This window comes from Montipora foliosa, chromosome 3 (genome assembly GCF_036669935.1).
Source record: "Montipora foliosa isolate CH-2021 chromosome 3, ASM3666993v2, whole genome shotgun sequence".
Taxonomy (NCBI): Eukaryota; Metazoa; Cnidaria; class Anthozoa; order Scleractinia; family Acroporidae; genus Montipora; species Montipora foliosa.
Genome location: NC_090871.1, coordinates 27,858,290 through 27,878,289, shown reverse-complemented (window position 1 = coordinate 27,878,289; position 20,000 = coordinate 27,858,290). Strand labels below are relative to the sequence as shown.

The window sequence follows — 20,000 nt, the reverse complement described above, 5'->3', positions numbered from 1 at the left end:
TTGGTGTTCTCGCTGGAGGCACTTACTCTTGCTTGAAATTTACTTGAAATTTACTTTCTGTTTTTTTCGCGACTCATGGGCGACGAGGATTCTTCATCATCTCCATCTATTCCTTCCGACTTGCATGCCATTTTGGAGGCCCAGAAGAATGTTATCTTATTCGCAGTAAACACGCAGATTCAGGGCTTACAAAGCAATTTGCTTAAAGCGCAGACGGATTTGGCGTCTCAGATAGCTTCGGAGGCGCAACCAGAAGCCTACGTCTTCAAGAAGAAAGGGAATGAGCAACAGTTCAACTTCAACCGCAAAGTGATCAAGAGGAGTTCTGCCGTGGTGAAAGCTTTGGAGAGTGGGAACGTTGGCAAGGCGAAGGAGGACCTAAATGAAGGTATTTCCTTGCTTAATAACAGACAGAAGATAGTTGAATTAGCGGATAAAGCCGAATTTGGTTGGGCCACGGTTCAAGAATACGTATGTGATGATTTGGCCGACGATGAAGCGGACGCCTCAAAAATTAAAAATGCCGAGAAAATAGCCGCAGCCAGGCTTAAAACTCTTCAAGAGAAAAAGAAGAAATCTGGCACCAAATTTTCCTTTTCCGTGCCTTCGCCGAATAGCGCTTCCAGATTTGGTGGTGCGTCCGGTTCTTTTCCTCCTGCTGGTAGTTATTTTCGTCCCCAAGGTCGATACTCCGGAAACATTTTGAGAGGCTCCGATTTGAATTTTCGATGTGGAAAAAGAGGTCACTGGGCCAGTTCTTGCCCCTCCAAAGATAAACTCTTCTCGTCAGGATCAAAATCATGACTTTTTGGTTTTTGATCAGTGTGAATTTAACCAGTCCGAACAGGGCATCGAAGATCCTTCTTGTATTCAAGGAAAGTTGCGCGCAAATTTCCTGTTTTGGCGTGATGTAGTTAGAGCTTCGGAGTTTGCTCTTGACATTATTCAGGATGGTTACAATATTCTTTTTCGGGAATCGCCCTTACCATATTCGATTAAGGATCAATCTTCTGCTTTGCATCAGAGAAGTTTTGTTCAGGGAGCGATTTCAGAGTTGTTAACCCGTGGTTGTATAAGAGAGACGCCGGTTTACCCTCAGTTTTGCAACCCATTACACGTCGCTGTCCAGTCGTCAGGCAAACTAAGACTTATTTTGGACTTATCTCATCTTAACAAATTTATCGTTAAGAAGTCTGCCAAGTACGAGGACTTGAGAACAGTTCTTCAAATGTTTCTTCCGGGGATGTCTGTTTTTTCGTTTGATCTCAAGTCAGCCTATCGCCTCATCGATATCTGTGAGGAGCACAGGAAATTTTTGTCTTTTAAGTGGCCTCCTTCTGATGGAGGTATGAAATTTTACAAATTTAAGGTTTTGCCTTTTTATTTGACTTCAGTTTGACTTAATTTGGGAACCTACTCAGAGCTTAGTTTTCCTGGTATCTATTTTTAGATTTTGGCGAAGGTTTAAATCAAATTCCTGAGTTTCGCATCCATAAGCTCAAATCTTCCCTCGTTTCTTGTCTCCAAAATAACCATATTCTAGCCAGAGATCTTGCTTTAGTTACAGGGCAAATTATTTCTATAGCTTGTGCAGTAGGCAATATTACCAGGTTGTTTACAAGATTGTTTTACGAGACATCTGGTTTGTCTCTTCTACTGGGCAAACATGCCCAGAGGGAAGGAACACGAACAGGACTCGAGGTCCTATGCGAGGTGCTCCACCCTACCCTATCCAGACCAGAAAGACCAGACCACAACACCAGGAACTACATGCCCTACTCTTTACGACAAGTGTGCGGGTTCTTTTACGTCCCACAGGATTATGAACATTGAAGGGTTGTGAGACGGGACCTCCGGCCTATCGTCCTTATCCGAGAAGATTAGAAAGTCTAACCGTTTGCAGATGTAATTACAAAGGCAGCACTTTCTCCTCAGTTATTTAAAGACCCTGAGTATTGGTCCGGCCGGAGTTGAACTCACGACCTCCCGCGTGACAGCCCGGTGCTCAACCAACTGAGCCACCGGTGCAGTGAAACTGCTATGCAGCGATTGAATGCAGATCCTTTTGGGATCAGCCCTTGCACGTCTCCCCTGAGGTTCGTTGTGAACTTTCCTTTTGGTTGAACAATATTGACTCTATTAATGGTAAGGTTATGTCTCCTAAATCAAGCGCAGATGGTGTTGTTTACTCCTATGTCAGTGACTCTGGTTTTGGTGGTTATTTCGTGCAGTGTGGCTTGGATTTAGTGTCAGGTGTTTGGTCCCACGAGGAAATGCGGACCAGGCTAAGCTCTACTTTTAGAGAGATTTTGGCAGCTAAATTTGTTATGCTTTCTTTGGTAAACCAGCTTTCAGGTTTAACCGTTAAATGGTTTACGGACAATTAAAATGTAACAATGATATTTAATGTAAGGAGAAATGTAGACTCGGAAAAATATCCGAGTCCCAGATGGGATTTGAACCCACGACCCTCCGTGATCTAGTCGGATGCTCTAACCACTGAGCTACTGGAGACTCTATGGTGAGCAAGGGTCAATTTGTGGGTCTGGACTGGAACCGCATCGCGCGGCTACACAGCCAAGTATTGACTAGCATATTTGAAACTCACTAACAGCATCGCGCTGTCACATTAATGCATATCAAGATGCAGCCAACCAACCTCCAAAGTGATTGTGTTAAAGATGAAACAACAACAATGATATTCAATGTAAGGAGAAATGTAGACTCGGAAAAATATCCGAGTCCCAGATGAGATTTGAACCCACGACCCTCCGTGATCTAGTCGGATGCTCTAACCACTGAGCCACTGGAGACTCTATGGTGAGCATAGTAGTAGCTGAGCATAACAGTAGCTCAGTAGCTCAGTGGTTAGAGCATCCGACTAGATCACGGAGGGTCGTGGGTTCAAATCCCATCTGGGACTCGGATATTTTTCCGAGTCTACATTTCTCCTTACATTGCATTAAAATGTACTTCAGATTATTTCGTCCGGAAGTAGTAAAGAACATTTGCAGTCCGAAGCTTTGTCTATATTTAGTATCTGCTGTAGTCATGGCATTTCGATCGAAATGGAATGGATCCCAAGATCCCAGAATGATCAGGCTGATTTTTTCAGTCACGTATTTTTGACGACTGGGGCCTTTCTCCACTTTCGTTTCACCACATTGACTCAGTTTGGGGTCCTCATTCTGTAGATCGTTTCGCAAATCATGTGAATGCCAAACTCCCTCCTTTCAATTCAAGATTTTGGAATGCAGGTTCTGAAGGCATAGATGCTTTTGTTATGAAGAATTATGCCTGTCCGCCTATCTGTCTTATTCTGCGTGTCTTACATCATATGAGTAATTGTAAAGCTTCAGGTTCTCTTATTGTTCCTTTGTGGCATTCCGCCCCCTTGTGGGCCGATGATTTGTCCAGATGGAGAACGTTTTGCATCTTTCATTGTCGATTGGATGGAACTTCCCTCATTCAAAGAAGCCTACATTTCCGGCAGTTGTAATAGCGTGTTTGGAAACGAAAACTTGAACTTCAGGATGATTGCTTTGAGAGTCCACTTCGATTGTTAGGTATTTTTCTTTTTTCTTTTTTTCTTTTGCGTGCTGTATTTTTTTCTTTCTTTGTTCTCTAGGGGCCGTGCGGCCTCCAGTTAGCACACGATAGCAAATACTGCCTCATGTTTTTCTATTGTTGTTTCGCACGGGTTAGGTGGTGTTAGGGAATTCAGACGAGAGATGAATTTTTCCGCGTTTTGAATAATTAGCGGAAAAATATGCTCTCGTCGTTATGAACTAACTTGGGATTCGGTAAGAGTATTTAAGAAGGTGTTATATGTAGATTAGTCATTTTGGTGTTCTCGCTGGAGGCACTTACTCTTGCTTTTTTATGCTAATTTGTCTGTTTTCTTTCTTTTAGTTCTCGATGGTAGCGTTATTGAGAAGTAGCTGATTTGCGTCCAGTCGCGTGTGCTGAGTCTTTATGGAGTTTATTTATTAAACTTTTCGCTGCTAATGGTTTTACATATTCATATATTTTCTGAATGAGTGCTTATGTTTCGCAATTGATCTGTCATTTTGGTAGAATATGGAAAATATGTATTGGCCTTTTTTGTGCCAAGAGATTTTTGGGACTATCTGTGCCCAGGAATATGGGACCATCTGTGCCCTCGAGCACGGGAAGATCTTTGCCCAGGAATATGGGACCATCTGTGCCCTTGAGCATGGGACCATCTGTGCCCAGCTTTCATGGAGTTGCGAGTTAATTTAAGGTGTAAAATAGTTTGTGTTTATTTAACATGTTTTTTAAATTTGGGATTAAGGGACAATCTGTGCCCTCAACGGACTCGGGACTATCTGTGCCCAGCATTTATGGAGTTGCGAGCGAATTTGAAGTGTCGATTGGTTTGTGTTCGTATAACATGTTTTGAATTTGTGATTCAGGGACCTCCTGTGCCCTTTGTCGGTCTTTGGGCTATCTGTGCCCATGAGTGTGGATTTATTTGTAAAATCCTGTGTTGGATTTACTATTTACTTTTATTGCTGTTTATCAGTTTCTAATCTCAATTCATTAAATAATATAGACGGATGGCCTATCTTATTTATCTTTCTTTTCTTGTCGGTTAGTTCTTGTCTCTTTGCAGATGTGTTCCAGTCAGAAATGTGGTCGGAATTCTTTCCCTCATCCCCCGAGCATCTCCAACCCACCGCTTCCCTGGTGAAGAGCATAGTTCTCGGATCTAAAGCGGACGGTACTGTACGTACCTGGGAGGTTTTAGAAGATGGAAACGTTGGGCTTCTTCCAACTATGTTTGCCTCTTTTCTGCTAATGCCTTTCAGGTCGCAATTTATTTACAGTGCTTGCTTCAGGATGCTAATTCTCCTTCTCCAGTAATTAACACCGTTTATAGCATTGACTGGGCGCAGCAGATGGCTGGCTTGTCTAAAATCTCCGATCATCCTCTGGTTTCCCTGATGGTCAGTGCGACTCAGAGGCTTCTGGGAAGGCCCAAGGTTGAAAAAGATCCTGTGACTCCGGAGATGTTAAAGTCCTCGTGGAATCCAAGATTACAGATGAGTCTCCTTCTATTTCCGATTTGCCTTATGTCTTATAAGTTACGCGGGTTTTTTCCGTTTTAGCGAGTTAAGCCATATTTAGGCCTGTGATGTTAAGTTTTTCCCCTCCTATGCTTCCATTTTTCTAGAATCGCCGAAAACTGATCAATTCCGTGACGGGGCGTGGATCGATATCGCGAGGTCAGACCTACCGACTTGTCCTGTCAAGGCCTTGGAAGAGTACATCTCAGCTGCGCAGATCGACCTCTCCGAAGATTTACCTCTCTTCAGAGCCCTTGCTACTCCTCGTTCGAAAGAGATGGTCCGGAGCCAAGGGATTAGTTATACGAGAGCTCGCGAACTTGTAAAGGACGCTTTTAAAGGTTTAACAGACGTTTAGAGGCTCAGTCTTCATAGCCTACGAGCTGGAGGAGCCACCTCAGCACCTTGTGCCGGAATTCCTGATAGACTCTTCAAGCGTCATGGTCGTTGGCCGAGCGAAAACGCCAAGGATGGCTACGTTAAAGACGATTTTAATTGTCGTCTATTGGTCACACGATCTTTAGGGATCTAAATTATTTGTATTGTTTTTCTTTAACACCGTGCCCGGCAGGTCGGGGGAGTTCTATTTATAGGGCCGGGGTTTTTCCTCAGTAGTGCCGCAACGAGCGTGGTGAAGATTTTTCATCCTATGGATGCTCGTTGGTTCTTCCCCAGGTTCTGTTTTTTTTGTTAGTTGTTTTTTGCCTCATGCACCTATGACTTTGATTGTAATTGTTGCTTTGGCGTGTCTCAATAGACGTGCGGCCTCCAGTTCGCACACGATAGCAAATACTGTGTCATTGTTTTTCTATTGTTGTTTCGCACGGGTTAGGTGGTGTTAGGGAATTCAGACGAGAGCAGCACGTTACGTGTCTACAACTAGCCAATGGAAATCACTTCCGGTCACCCAACTGTCAAATGTGTCAACTGCTATTCGGCCGGAATTTTGTAAATAAACTTTTCCGCCGATGATATGAGCAAGGTTTGAATAGTTTGTTGTGAAAGTCTACTCACAAAATGCCGTAATGGCAGTTGTGCTTCTACGGTGCTGCTGTTCTGTGAGACTACAAACAAAGAGTTTTCGGGTACTTTGAATGGAAAACCAGTCATAGTTAGTCAAAATTAATTTAGGCACTACAGCCTGTTGTTGGTCTTATCACCAACGCTCTATGTGTAATAAGTGCACGCGAAAGATTGTTAATTGTTTCAAGCTTTTTACCGAGTTACAACAAGTCTTTTCGGCTGCTTCTCTTGAAGAAATAACCAAGAAAATTTTCAACGGGTTTCCTACCATCTGCTTAGGGAGATAAGTATCGCATTTTAGAACAACATCATCGATATCCGACTGGAGTTACTCCGGCGGCGTCAAAAGGACAGCGTACAGCAGTACTTCGTGTCAAGGGCTAACGCCCGGGCTCTCATCGAAAATGACTCAATTTGGAGAAAACCCTGTTGTCAATGAAGAAATAAGCCATTTTATGACATTCCAACGGAAAGGTTTTTAACACCAGTTGTGAAGGTGAGAAGCAAAGTCGGGATGTAATACATGTAGTAAAAACAAACAAGTACTAATACTGGTGTTATCGGCGCTTTTAAACTCGTGGCTGCCTAGATCTAACTATGTTTACACTCTTCTAACGCTGGGCAGGTTAGAGAGCTGCTTGCTTCATTCGCTTCAGGCCTTATCACGGTTTTAGAAGACATCTTGACGGGTAGGCAAAAGTGTCCGAAATAACAGTGTTTCTGCGTTAAAATAACTTGAAAAAATGTGAATGGTAAAGTTAAGTTGCTAACCAAAGGATTTTACTGACAAGAATTTGAGGGTATAACCTGCACTAGAATTTGCCCAGATTTGTCTGTAATTTTTTTCCCGCAGACGCATGTCTGACTGAGCATAAATTTTAAGCAATTAGCAATCGTATGGGCCCGGCGAGGACTCATTTTAGCCCAAGCGGTTAGGCGAGGGTTAAAATGAGCTCTGAGACATATTTATGCCCATGAATATAAACTGTATTACTATTATGATCACTTTGAAGGGAATTGCAAAAAAAAAAAAAAAACAAAGGCAACAAAACAGTCGGACCAATCACGTGAGTGTTGACAACTAGAGTTGAATGGCTTTTATTAAACCTCAAATACACCATCAATCGAAGCTAGCTAGAAATCACCAAATCTTGACATTTGAGTTTTCAAAATTGTAACAGATGAAAGGAAAGTTCCATAAAGCTTATTTGTAAGTGCTGCACAATTTCATACTTTTCATTGGTTTATTTCAGCTTGCTAAAGTATACTTTAGTCTGCCGTGAGTGACGTCACAATCCCTGTTTCAAATCCTCCTCCTCATAGTGGAGGAACATTTAAAAAGAGAAAGCAATTCCATAAAGAGGAATAGTAACCAAGGCCTGAGAGCTCGAAACAAGCACAGGGAGGGAGAGGTGAGCATGTCAGATGCCTTCGGTTACTAGTCTTTATGAGATAGAATTCAAGTCAAACTTCAACTTACAGATAAGTCTGGTTTACGTTTCCAATTCTATCTCATAAACTGTAACCTCCGGTACTGATATGAAGTTTTCAAAGCGTGTGAGGACACTATGAGGAGCCCAAAACACCAACCAAACGCCAAGATTACAATGTCTTAATATATCCATTTTATTCTACAACTTACGACTAGACTACCAAATACTTCTAAACAATCCATGAACAAAGTTAGAAACGCTCTTAACAGTGTTAGCATTGTTGATATGACTACCAAGAAACAAACACACACTCACCTTGAGACTTTTCCTGGTAACTATCGCTTATATTAGGTCGTAGTAAAGTATTGTTGTAACGCTAATAACAAGGCTAGTATTAACGCGAGTTCCTTCAAGGCCAGTGCCGAGTCTGCCACATTGCAGCCTTTGCTGCACATCCCAAATACCATAATACCTATTTAAGGGTGGCTTACTCCCAAAGGCACCCTTCAAAAAACGATGAACAACTGGATAGATGTTGGCCAACTAAGGTATTCTCAGCACTAATCACACGAGACAAAGCTGATCAGCGGTGATCAGTGTAGGGAAGCTTTCTGTTTACAAACATTGGTCTTGTTATTCAAAAATGTGCCAACCGCAGGAACAAAAGATCTTTTGTTTCGACAGCCAGTGAGGTTCTGGCTGGCACATTAATGGCAATAGGTGACGTCAACGATATCTTCGCTATATAAGAACTCTAAAAACAAGTGCTAGGGAACACCCTCTGACTCTGACAGAATTGAGCCCATTTAAAAAAAAGATAAACACTGTACTGTGTCTGAGTAGAAAGACACCAGGGTAACGTAATCAGAAAATCATCACTTTTTATAGAGTAACCAGATAATGAGCCATACAACCAGCTTGAGCTGATTTTGCACTCTGTGCGTGCTATTGGCAGACGGGCGGACCAGCAGCTGGCTGCCTGGAGTCCAGACCAAAGGCCGCAGACCCATCATTTGTAGTACTCGAATATACCAAGCCTGAGTGGCACATGCTGGCACCACTAGGATGCCTCTACCTTAACCAAACATTTGGGAATTAGGATTACTGTGCAGTGACTTTGTGTCGGCTACATGTAATTACTTCGAGTCTTGATTGGTTTACTAGATTGTCTCTGTCCTTTTTGATTGGCCGAAGTAATTACTTTAGTTTTGGTTTTACGACACTCTATTGAAACTCGCTCTAAGAAGTGCAAAATAAAATGTCATCTACTCACAGGAGGAGGAGAATGTTATTCTCCAGTAATTTAGACTGCAAAACAGTCGGTTTTCGAATTCTCGTGCGCTAAGCATGCCTCACACGCCCTATGGGTTCCAGTCTCACTCTTTTTTTCACCCTCGCTCCAGAACTTTCGCTTGAAAAGACGCATTGGACCAAAGCAAAAATACAGCTGCCTTGCAGTCTACCAGTAACACTACCCAAAATCTCATTTCCTCACCTGGTTAATTTTCTCAACGGGATGACAATATGATATTAACCTTGCTGTTGTTTCGTAGCATTTTGAACAAGTATTGTAAACTCCATCCCAAATATCTGAAACAAAATTAAGAAAAAGACCATTGCTACTTCAGACAATATTCATCATTTAATGCCAATATTTAATACCACACGGGTATCATTACTGTGTAGAATTAATAATCTGAGCCAGTGAAAGTCACAAAAACACCTACAATGCATTTCAGAAAATTAATTAACAATTCAAAAGGAGGTACAAAGGAGGTATTGCAGCCAATAGAAACCCCATATTTAGGTCACAAGACTTGTATACTCTGATAAATATTAGTATTTTGTGCTTAAAATTCAGAATTACCACTATGCAAATGACTGTATGTACCTAGTTTGTATACTGTACATTCATTTTAGGAGTCACCACTGAAGCAGACCAAATGCAAAAATGGCCACCAGGAAATTATTCTTTTGTCTTTGTGCAAATTAGTGCGACTAGTAGCCTCATTTTACAGGCAGCTTCTTTCAATTTTACATGCACGTACTTGGCTAGTAAGGCCAATTAAAACAAAGACAAAACAAGAATACAGTAAATTGGTGGCCATTTTTTCATTCCGTCAATAAACCATTGTTACAGCAAATAACAAAAGAGATCTTGTGCTCATGTTATATAGATCTGTGAACATGTGCCTCAACTTTTTTCTTGGTTTAAAATTTTTCTTTGTCTAGTTTTATAACCCTAATCTGGAACAATGGAAAAGTCAAAATTGAACTGGTTTGAAAACGTTTAATTCAAGTAAAAAGAATGAACCCCAACATCTCCATTTCTTAATTTACTTTAAATAATCGAATTAGGTAAATACATTTACCAGTAAGCTTAACACCCTCATTCTTATAGTGCTCGACATTTCTCTCCAGATTTGTTTTCTTCATTAACATTATATCCATCACTCTTTTCGTCAGGTTTGGAACTTGATCCTTTTGTGCTTCTGTGTCAAAGTCTTGGGCCTTTTGTTCACTGTTTAGAATATCATCACAATAATTAGTATGAAAAAAATGTGTTTGTGGCAGAAATGCCGGAACTGCAGTATTGCTGACAGCGTTTCATTTTTAATTGTTTAGTGCAGTGAGACTATGGAACTGTAGCAATGACTAGATTCATACTTGTCATCTGTTTCCTCTCTGTCGACTGAGATGTAAGTATGATCGTGTGGTTTGTGCGGAGTAGGAGCATCGTTTTCTGAAAGCAAATCAAAATATATTATCAGAAGGAACAAAACTTACCAGTCATAGATCCACTATATGCCTTGAGAAAAAAAAAATCCATTTGAAGAGGTCAAGACGACTTTTAGAAATTTTGGGCATAATTCGCAAAAAAAAAATACTGTAAATGATTTGAGGGGATATTTCGGCTGCTTTTCAACAAAACATGATTGTCCTAATTTCTTTGTGACTTTATTATTTTAGAATTCTAGTTTTCACAAATAAACAAATTATAAAATATTTAATAAAATAATTTCATTGCTCTTGTTTATTGCATTGTTACTGTCAATGACTGTCATGGCAGTGATACAACTGTCTAATGATCAGTTTCCCTTTCTAATGCTTCCATCATTTCAATGAAAGTGTCTGTCAAATTTCATTCAGACTGGGTGGAACAGAGTGTGTCTTTAAATGTCTATTGTAAATGTTAGTTCTAACAAACAAAAGGTATCGGTCATTCCTTTTTTGCAACGATGGGGGATAGAGGTTTCACTTTGAAAACAAAAAAATCAAATAGTGCCTAAAGTGAGAGAAAAGGTCTCTAAGACTAATTGAAAAATTAATGATGGGAGAATACACTTAGTCTAATTTTTAAGAGCATTTTTAGGGAGTCTCTAGTGTCATTATTAAACCATTGACTCTTACGAGCGAGACTTATATGTAATAGATTTTACTCTGTCTAACTTACAGCAGACGATTAAATTTTTACTTGTCAATCGGTTTAATAATAGTATTCCTGTTTTATGAAGCATTGATAGAGATTTAAATATTTTAACCCATTGAGTGCTGGTGGTTCCCCATTGACGAGTAAAAATAATCATCTGGTGTTAGACAGAGTAAAATACTAAGTATGGCCGGTTTAGGCCGGTTCAGGGGTGAAATTATGGGTTAGTCTCTATATCAACTACTTCAAAAGGTAAAATCGCAAAATAAATGCATTACTTACAATACATGTCACTAACCAATTGACTCACCGTTGACTCTGGTGTTAGAGTGAAATCGAATCAATGGGTTAAGTAAGACAAAAGTGCCTAATTATGACTGTTTTTAAATTCAAATACCTGTTCTGTCAATAGTAATAATAATTTGAAGTCCTCTGGTCTTGCTAAGTTTCAAATTACTGGAATCTGTAGGCTTCAATGAGATTACAAATCAATCAAGAGTTTTGGATACAATAAGCTCTACACTGTAACTGGCTTCCACTCAGGTGAGTCTTAACTAGCATGTTGCAGAAGATTGAAATCAATAATTTTACAGACAATACCCTCAAAATTGATTGCCCTTGGTGCATGGTAAAGTTGTTGCTTAAAAATCAACATAGTTTACTTACAGTACAAAAAGCTGGTCCAAATCTTAGTTCTAGAGTATTAGTCTAATTCAACCTCATCAGCTAAAATTATGCAAAGGCTTATGAAATGAAACTCATTCATATGCAAACCATGCACCTCACACATGACACAATGATGGCTAAATGATTGCAATGTCAACAAGAGATTGTACACGTAAGGGCAACGATAATAAAATGGGGATTTGTTTTTTTGCCACAGTTGCTTGTAACCTTGCAATCTGATTGGCTAATTTGCTATTGTAAAGAGTCTAGACAATGCTGTACGCATCTTGCTTGCGTCAATTTGTCACGCAATGTAATAGCCAATCAGGAATGCCCATTTTGGGAAATAAACTAATCATATTGCGAGAAAGCTACATGTATAGACAACGCTTGTTCTTTCTTCGTGTCATGATTTTGGTCATGCTCTGAAATAAAAACTTTCTTTAGCGTTGAATATTGTGGTAAAAACAAATTGAAAGTGGTTCGGCGTTGTCTGTTTAACAAAGACAGAGAAAGTATCGTAAGTCGATTGTCTGGCTATTTATATTTATTTGAACTCAATTCTGCACAGTCTTCCGGTAACAATTGGGTCTCTTGTTTTCATGCACGCAATGAAATAGGAAGGCTGGCGGCGCCCCGCCTCGTGAGTCCACAACATTTTGACCACTGTAATGACGAATATCATTCTCGATAAGAGTACAGACAATGCTGAACCACTTTCGATTTGTTAAATGTCTGGCTGACATAGACAAATCAGAAGAGCACCAGAAAGCTTTCATAACTTCAGAGAAGTACAATTGTCTGGGTGAATACATGTACCTGAAAAGAATGACTTCCACTCAGATTATAGAAATATCAATCAATTATCACCCAAAACAGTCCTTCTCATGACTACTGTACACCCCCGAGACAATGATATATTTTTTATTGTACTTCATTTAGTTATGATATGGGGTCGAAACCAGGAGCAACCAAAAAGCTTCATTTATGGCTTCTTGAAAAAAGTTATTAATTTTATCCTTCACTTGGGAACAGTCAATAACCTGAGAATATTATTGAGCAAGAGGAGGCATTTGGTAAGGAATTAAATGTAGAGAAAAATTTAAAAGACCAAAAGAAATTCACATTCCCATGGGATTATCCAAGAAAACAGTGGGATAAAGTTCCAATTTACGGCATAGCACAAATAGATCTTGCAATTGTTGACTCATAACCATGTCACGTGAAAATGTCTTGAGCCCAGGATAACACACTAATAACAACAATCTTGCCTCCTTACCAATCAATAATATTTTTTTAAGAAAAACATGAAGAATTCTGGGTCTTTCTGCAGGTATCGGAAAGCATTGCATTTTTGACCACTTAGGATTAGTCTTTATTTGGAATTGTTTGTTTTCTGTCTTTTGTTTCTTTTGTTTTACGTATAAATCTCTGCTCCGCTACCTGCAGTCATTAGCAACCAGTTATCATTTAACCGTTTTTATTGTAATTCTTTTGTAGGTTACCCATGAATTTTTTCCTTTGGGTCACCCACTCGATTAAGGAGTCCCAAACGTTCAAACGTTAACTTCCCACGACAGCTGTACATTATCGTGACTTGCGATAACGTTTTGAATTTAAATTAAAAGTAATATAAGTTCTATATATATATATTGTCTGAATTAAATTGTATCTGTAAGCACCAAATCGTAGACAATTAAAAAAGGTTCCATTTAATGCTTACTACAATTGAAGTGATCAAGAGGTAATCCGAACGCATTCGAAGTCAATATTTGAAGATCAGCAATGACAATGACAATAAAGAAACAATGGAACAATGGTTCGACTGAAAGGAAATAAATCACAATATTTCTAAGACACTGATGCACTGATTGAAAAAACACAGCATAAAGTAAACTTACAAATATTCCTCTGATCCGGAGAAGAGAAGAAATACACGAAGAAAGGTTAATTAAACAGCAGAAAACTGAAACAGAACACTAGGGAGTAAAAGCACGTGGCATTTGAAAAACTTGATCCACATACATCAAGGCGTCATGATGTAACGCGATGTCACACGCGCGTAAATAAGATAGAGTAACAATCACGTGCGGAAAAAACAAATAAACAGATAGAGAAGTTTGAATCTAACATACCGGCCCCTAAATGCGACAAAAGATCAAAAAAAAAATTCCAATCAATCAATGTCAATTCGTTCAAAATCAGAAGATAATCAGGTATATCAGGAGGAAAGTGTTCCCTTTGACGTCGGAGACCAACTTTTCCGCGAGGGACATCGTCAAGATCCACAGTGCTTAGCTACGCTCGTGTAGTCGAGGCGCCTCCAGCAGAACGATCTTATTGATGGGGCGTTCCAGGACTGACGTTTTGGTCTTCAATGCTACTCTCCTTACTAATCCATCCCCCTTGTTCGGTTTCACCTCCTGGATACGACCGAGGGGCCACGAATTCCTTGGAGAGTTCTCGTCTACCACAAGGACGACGTCTCCAACCTCGAAGTTAACTGTTGATCTTGTCCACTTCTGTCTTTCTTGCAAACTAGGGAGATACTCTTTGAGCCACCTGCGCCAGAAAACGTCTAATAAATACTGAACTTGTCGCCATCTCCGACGGGTATAGACGTCTTCCTTTCTGAAAATGCCAGGCGGCAGTGTAGTACCAGACCGTAGCAGAAGAAGGTGATTTGGTGTAAGGGCCTCGAGGTCTCTTGGATCGTCGGACACCTTCTTCAGGGGCCTGCCATTGACTATTGATTCCACCTCGCACATGAGAGTGGCAAGCCCTTCGTCGTTGAAGACCTGCTCCTTTAAGAGGGCACTCATCACCTTTCGAATGGTGCGGATGCAGCGCTCCCACACGCCACCATGGTGAGAACCTGCTGGGGGATTGAGGATCCACTGCACATTTCTCTGCAAGAGGGACTCCGCGATGACTTCCTGATTCCACCGATCAATAGCATTTCGCAGCTCCTTTTCGCCCCGGACAAAGTTGCCGCCATTATCGGATCTGATCTGTTCAGGCTGCCCCCTTCTAGCGATAAAACGACGCATGCAGTTCACAAAGGAATCTGTGTCCAAGCTGTGAACTACCTCGATGTGGATCGCACGTACGGTCAAACAAGTGAAAATCACACCATATCTCTTGGCTTGGCTCCTTCCGCGTCGAACCCAAAAGGGCCCAAAACAGTCAACGCCAACATAGGTAAATGAGGGCTTGTTTGGAGTGACCCTGTCTTGCGGCAGGTTTGCCATCTTCTGCTCTTCAACTGGTGCTTGTCGCTTTCTGCAGCTGAAACAGTCTCTAAGGGTCCTTTTCACTACAGCTCTTCCCTTCACGATCCAGAATCTTTCTCTGATCATGGAGAGTACGTGTTCAGTGCCAGAATGTCCAGAAGCGTTATGGTAGAACCTGATGATCAAACGGACAACATGGTGTGAGGCCGGCAGAATTATTGGGTGCTTTGCATCCAGCTTAACGGGTGCCTTCTCGAGACGTCCGCCTACACGTAGTAGACCGACCATCCAGGGTCGAGCTTGAAGATTCTACTACATTTCTTGACTCGAGGTTTCTTGGCTTTGGTGGTGCCTGCCCTGTCAACTATCACGCTTGCAACCTTTAGAGTGGCAATCTCTTCCATGAAACTCTCCTTCTGAACATGTATCAGGATTTCTCTTTCAGCCTTGTTCATTTCTTCTACGGTGATTGGCTCTAATCTTGCTGCCTTGCAGGGGTCCTGACTTGCTGCGTTCAACAGCTCTTCTTAGGTTAGCTCGGTAACGCAGTATCCATGCCACAAACTTCTTTAAGCGGTGCCATTGGGAAAAGCGTCCGAAGAATTGACCAAGGGTCGACCCTGCTTCAGCCTTGGTTGAAAGCACTTGTGATTCTCTCTTGACCTCTGGGTCGTTCTCTGCAACCATTGATACCGCACACTGTTGGCTTGGCCATGCATCTTCTGATTTCCAAAGGAATTCAGGTCCTCGTATCCAACGTTTGTTCTTCAGCAAGGCTTCAGCTGTGAGGCCACGCGAGGCATCGTCGGCAGAGTTCTGTTTAGTGCCGACGTGTTTCCATTGAGGAGGTGAAGTGACTTCGTGTATGGCAGCGACACGATTTGCCACGAAAGTGTGAAACCGCTTATCTTTATTGGCGATGTAGCCCAAAACACAGGTACTATCTGTCCAGAAGATAGATTGATCGACTGGTATACCGATTTCCTTCGAGACCATTCTGTTCAATCGCGTTGCCACTACGGCTGCTGAGAGCTCGAGGCGAAGGATCGTCAATTGCTTTAGTGGGGATAACCGCGACTTGCCAATGATGAAGGAGCAGTGGACGTCGCCTTTACTGTTGGTGAGGCGGAGATAGGTTACAGCACCATATGCAAACTGGGAAGCGTCTGCGAAATGGTGTAGCTGACTGGAGGCGACTTCACCGAAGTTGATGGGCTTAAAACAGCGGTTGACTCTAAGGTCCTCGAGCCTGGGAAGCTCTTCGAGCCAATTTCTCCAGCGTATGAGGTCCTCGTCCGATAGGGGTTCATCCCATCCAAGATTTTTGCGACATAGGTCTTGAAGCAGCGCCTTCGCTGGCAGGATAAATGGAGCTGCAAATCCTAACGGGTCATGGACGGAGCTGACAACAGATAGAATTCCTCGTCTGGTTGCAGGCCTGTCCTTTACACTTATCTTGAAGCCAAAGGTGTCGGACTCCACATCCCATCTGACTCCCAAGGCCCGTTCAATTGGCAGTTGATCGAGGAGAGGATCCTTCACGGAGCCTGCTCTTTCGGACAGTGGAATAGAATCAATGACCTTTCGGGAATTGGAGATCCATTTTGTCAAGCGGACCCCTCCCTTCGAGAGTAGCGTGCGGAGCTCGTTCACCAGACCAATGGCTTCGGTTTCGGATGGAACTGACTTGAGGCAGTCGTCGACGTAGAAGTTGTCCTTGACGCTGTCAACCGCTTCCTTGCTAAATTCTTGGCAATTGTCTTCTGCGGTTCGCCGGAGACCGAAGTTAGCACAGCTTGGTAATGATGTGGCACCGAAGAGATGCACCATCATCTGATATTCTTCTGGTTCACTGTTCAAGTCATTGTTTGGCCACCAAAGGAACCGAAGAGCGTCACAATCGTTAGGACTGACACGTACTTGGTGAAACATTGACTCTACGTCGGCCATAAGAGCAACAGGTTCCTGTCGGAAGCGTGTCAGAACGCCAACCAGGTTGTTTGTAAGGTCAGGTCCCTGAAGAAGTTGGTCGTTAAGTGATGTACTCCGGTATTTTGCTGCGCAGTCGAAAACGACACGGACTTTGCCCGGCTTGTTCGCATTAAGGACGGGATGGTGAGGTAGGTACCACACTGCGCCAACAGGACGGTCTAGCCGGTCTCCTGGCACCTTGCGAGCATGGCCATTCTTTAGCAAGTCGTCGACGAACGCAGAATACTTTGAATGAAGCTCTTCGTCCTTAAGCAGCCTTCTCCGTAACAACTTCAAACGGTGTTCTGCTAATGGTCGGTTGTTCAGCAGGTTAGGTGGAGTGTTCCTCCAAGGTAAGGCTACTTCGTAATGACCTGACTTCAGTTTGACGGACTGCTGCATGATGCTAATGGCGTGCGAATCTTCTTTGGACGGCGCTGCGTCCTTGTCGTACGCTGAATCGCTGAACTCTTGATTGCAGAACCTTGTGAACTGTTGGCTGAGTTCCTTCTCTGCCTTGATGAAGTTCGCTGTACAACGGGAATTTCCTTTTCGGTCAAGAGGACCATTGAGTGTCCACCCGAATATTGTTTTTACTGCATACGGGCCTTTGTCGTTACTTGCTATTACTCGTTTAGGTTCTAAAGCCTTCGGAACATCATTTCCGATAAGCAGGCCAATGGGGGCGTCAATCTTGGGCAGCTGAATGCCTTTGAGGTAAGGATACTTGTTTACGTCCTCTTGTTGCGGGATGCTGTTTTTACCAACTGGTAGTTGTGGGGTCGAGAAGACAGTTGGGAGCTCAACGAAGTTCCGTTCGTTCAAGTCGAACACTTCGAGCTTGAAGACCTTGCACTCCGTCACGCTATCGTGCTTCTCCAAGGTTGTCAATGAGAGGGTAGTCTGTTCGCCATCGACAGTTAACATTTCCATGAGTTGCTGACTGCAGAATGTCGTGTTCGATCCACTATCCAAGAAGGCGTAAGTTAAAACTGGGGGGTCTGCACTTCTGGCCCTGACTTTAACAGGTACGATAGGAAGGCCAATCGTTGGTACGCCGGCCCCAGTTGAAGCACATTGACTGTCGCCATTGACGTAAGCATTGTGCGCCCGGTCATTGTTGTTCCCAGTCGCTCTTCTGTCGTCTTCGTTAATTGGACCTTCGTTGGAGGGGAGGTTCGCAACGTTGCGATCTGGCGATTTTGGATGGAGAAACGTCGAATGTTTCGTACGGCAAGTGGGAATTTTGCAATAGCTGTTCTTCGGACAGGATTGGACTTTATGGCCAGGTTGAAAGCAGTTCTCGCAGAGTCCTTGTTTGCGAACGAACGTTAGTCTCTGGTCCACCGACTGCTTCTTGAATTGGCGACAGCGGGTCAACCAGTGGTTCTCCTTGCATAAATGGCATTTAGGCGTGGCCTTCGTTATATCACGCCTGTTTTGATTGTTCTCACTGACGGGTTCGCCTCCCAGAGTCGCAAAATTGTCACTGCGTCGGGGTCTGCGGTCATTGGAAGTCCTTCCTTGGTTTCTGCGTTCAGTGTTGATGGTTCCGAATACCGAGTGGTTTAAGGCTCTCGCCTTTGACTCAACGAAGCTTGCGATGTCCTCAAAAGTAATTTCTCTGTGCTTGTTGTTTGTGATATCATCAGCAACGTCGCGCCATCTTTGCCTCAGCGGAAAGGGAAGCCTTTCTATAACTTTCTGCATGCTGTCTGGATTCTCTATCTTGTTGAGGTAGCCCACCTCTCTAAGGGTGTTCTTGCAGCTAGTGAGAAGGATGGAAAACTTCTGAAGTGCTTGGCTGTCTTCATGCTTAATCGGTGGTCCGTTCGTGACTCTAGTAACGTAGGCAGAGGCGATTTTGTAGCTCTGGCCATATCTTTCCTTTAGAAGTCTGCGCGCTTCTCGATAGCCTTCATCCGGTTGCATTGATAAACAGCTTCGCATGAAGCGCTGATGGGCGCTGATGGGCGTGGCTGACTAGGAGGCGAGAACGGTGAGAGGTCCTGTTTCTGCGTAGGGAATGGCTGTTGAAAGTAATGGTCTCCTTGTTCGGCCACAGCGTAGATGCGCTCTTTAGCCTCCATCTTAGCAATTTCGGTCTGGAGCTGGAGTTGTTGTTTGCGTTGTTCGAGGCGCAATCTGGCCTCTTCTTGCTGCTGCTTTAGCCTCAACTCTTCTTCCTGCAAACTTTGTTGCTGGCGCAGAGCGGCTGCCTCGGCGGTTAACGATGCTCTTTTCGCCGCTGCAATTGTTCGAGGACTGGCGGCTGACGATCCGGCTTCCGAAGAGCGCAGATTCGTATGCGACGATTTGGAACGCGATGTGCGTGTACGGGATCTGGTCCCAGTATTGCTGACAGAGTCATACGGGTTTATTTCACTTTCCGCTCTTGAGAACCACTCTTCGAGTGTCCGTTGAAAGTTGACGATCCGTTGATTCTCGCACTCGAAATACTCCTGCGAGTCTTGAATTTCGAAATCATCCTCGAGGGTGGCGTGGTATGCGTTGTGGGCGTCTCGGAAATTCTTGGCGATTTCTTCGAATTCCTTAGCCCATTTACGAACATCAGCAACGTTTTCACGGTTTGTAAAGCTTTCCGTCAGTTCCTTGATTTTTCTGGTGATGCGTGCTTTTGCTGCACTCCTTGTTTTGTGACAGTGAAGGGACTTCTCATGCTTAATTCCATCGTTGTCGAGGGTAACATTAGGTCGCCTGTCGCGAGTTGAACGAGTTGACTCTTCGCTCGAAGCTTCAGCCATATTCCTTATTTTCGAACTAATGTAAGCACCAAATCGTAGACAATTAAAAAAGGTTCCATTTAATGCTTACTACAATTGAAGTGATCAAGAGGTAATCCGAACGCATTCGAAGTCAATATTTGAAGATCAGCAATGACAATGACAATAAAGAAACAATGGTTCGACTGAAAGGAAATAAATCACAATATTTCTAAGACACTGATGCACTGATTGAAAAAACACAGCATAAAGTAAACTTAAAAATATTCCTCTGGGTTTGGGGCTACCTACGGGAAATTGACTCCCCTGGGTAGGGATTTTGACATGTAGGCATTGCCCCATGGTCGGGAATTTGACATGTCCGCCATCTTGGAACACCGAGAGAACCTGGAGATGAGTTATCCTCAACC

General features: G+C 42.8%; 2 protein-coding genes and 1 long non-coding RNA gene across 3 annotated transcripts; all 3 read right to left on the bottom strand.

The window, feature by feature from the left end:
* Positions 1-9,921: 9,921 nt before the first annotated feature.
* On the bottom strand, positions 9,922-12,142 carry LOC137994697 (uncharacterized). Its single transcript, XR_011122170.1, has 3 exons — positions 11,374-12,142; positions 10,214-10,289; positions 9,922-10,067 (listed from the first exon to the last, which is right to left on the bottom strand). It is a non-coding gene; the product is annotated as an uncharacterized lncRNA (long non-coding RNA).
* Positions 12,143-13,936: 1,794 nt separating this feature from the next.
* LOC137995512 (uncharacterized) lies at positions 13,937-15,163 on the bottom strand. Its single transcript, XM_068841047.1, has one exon. The coding sequence runs from the start codon at positions 15,161-15,163 to the stop codon at positions 13,937-13,939; it is 1,227 nt and encodes a 408-aa protein (XP_068697148.1).
* Positions 15,164-15,316: 153 nt separating this feature from the next.
* LOC137995511 (uncharacterized) lies at positions 15,317-18,556 on the bottom strand. The gene has a single exon (XM_068841046.1). It carries the CDS (start codon positions 18,554-18,556, stop codon positions 15,317-15,319), a length of 3,240 nt encoding a protein of 1,079 aa, XP_068697147.1.
* Positions 18,557-20,000: the final 1,444 nt, after the last annotated feature.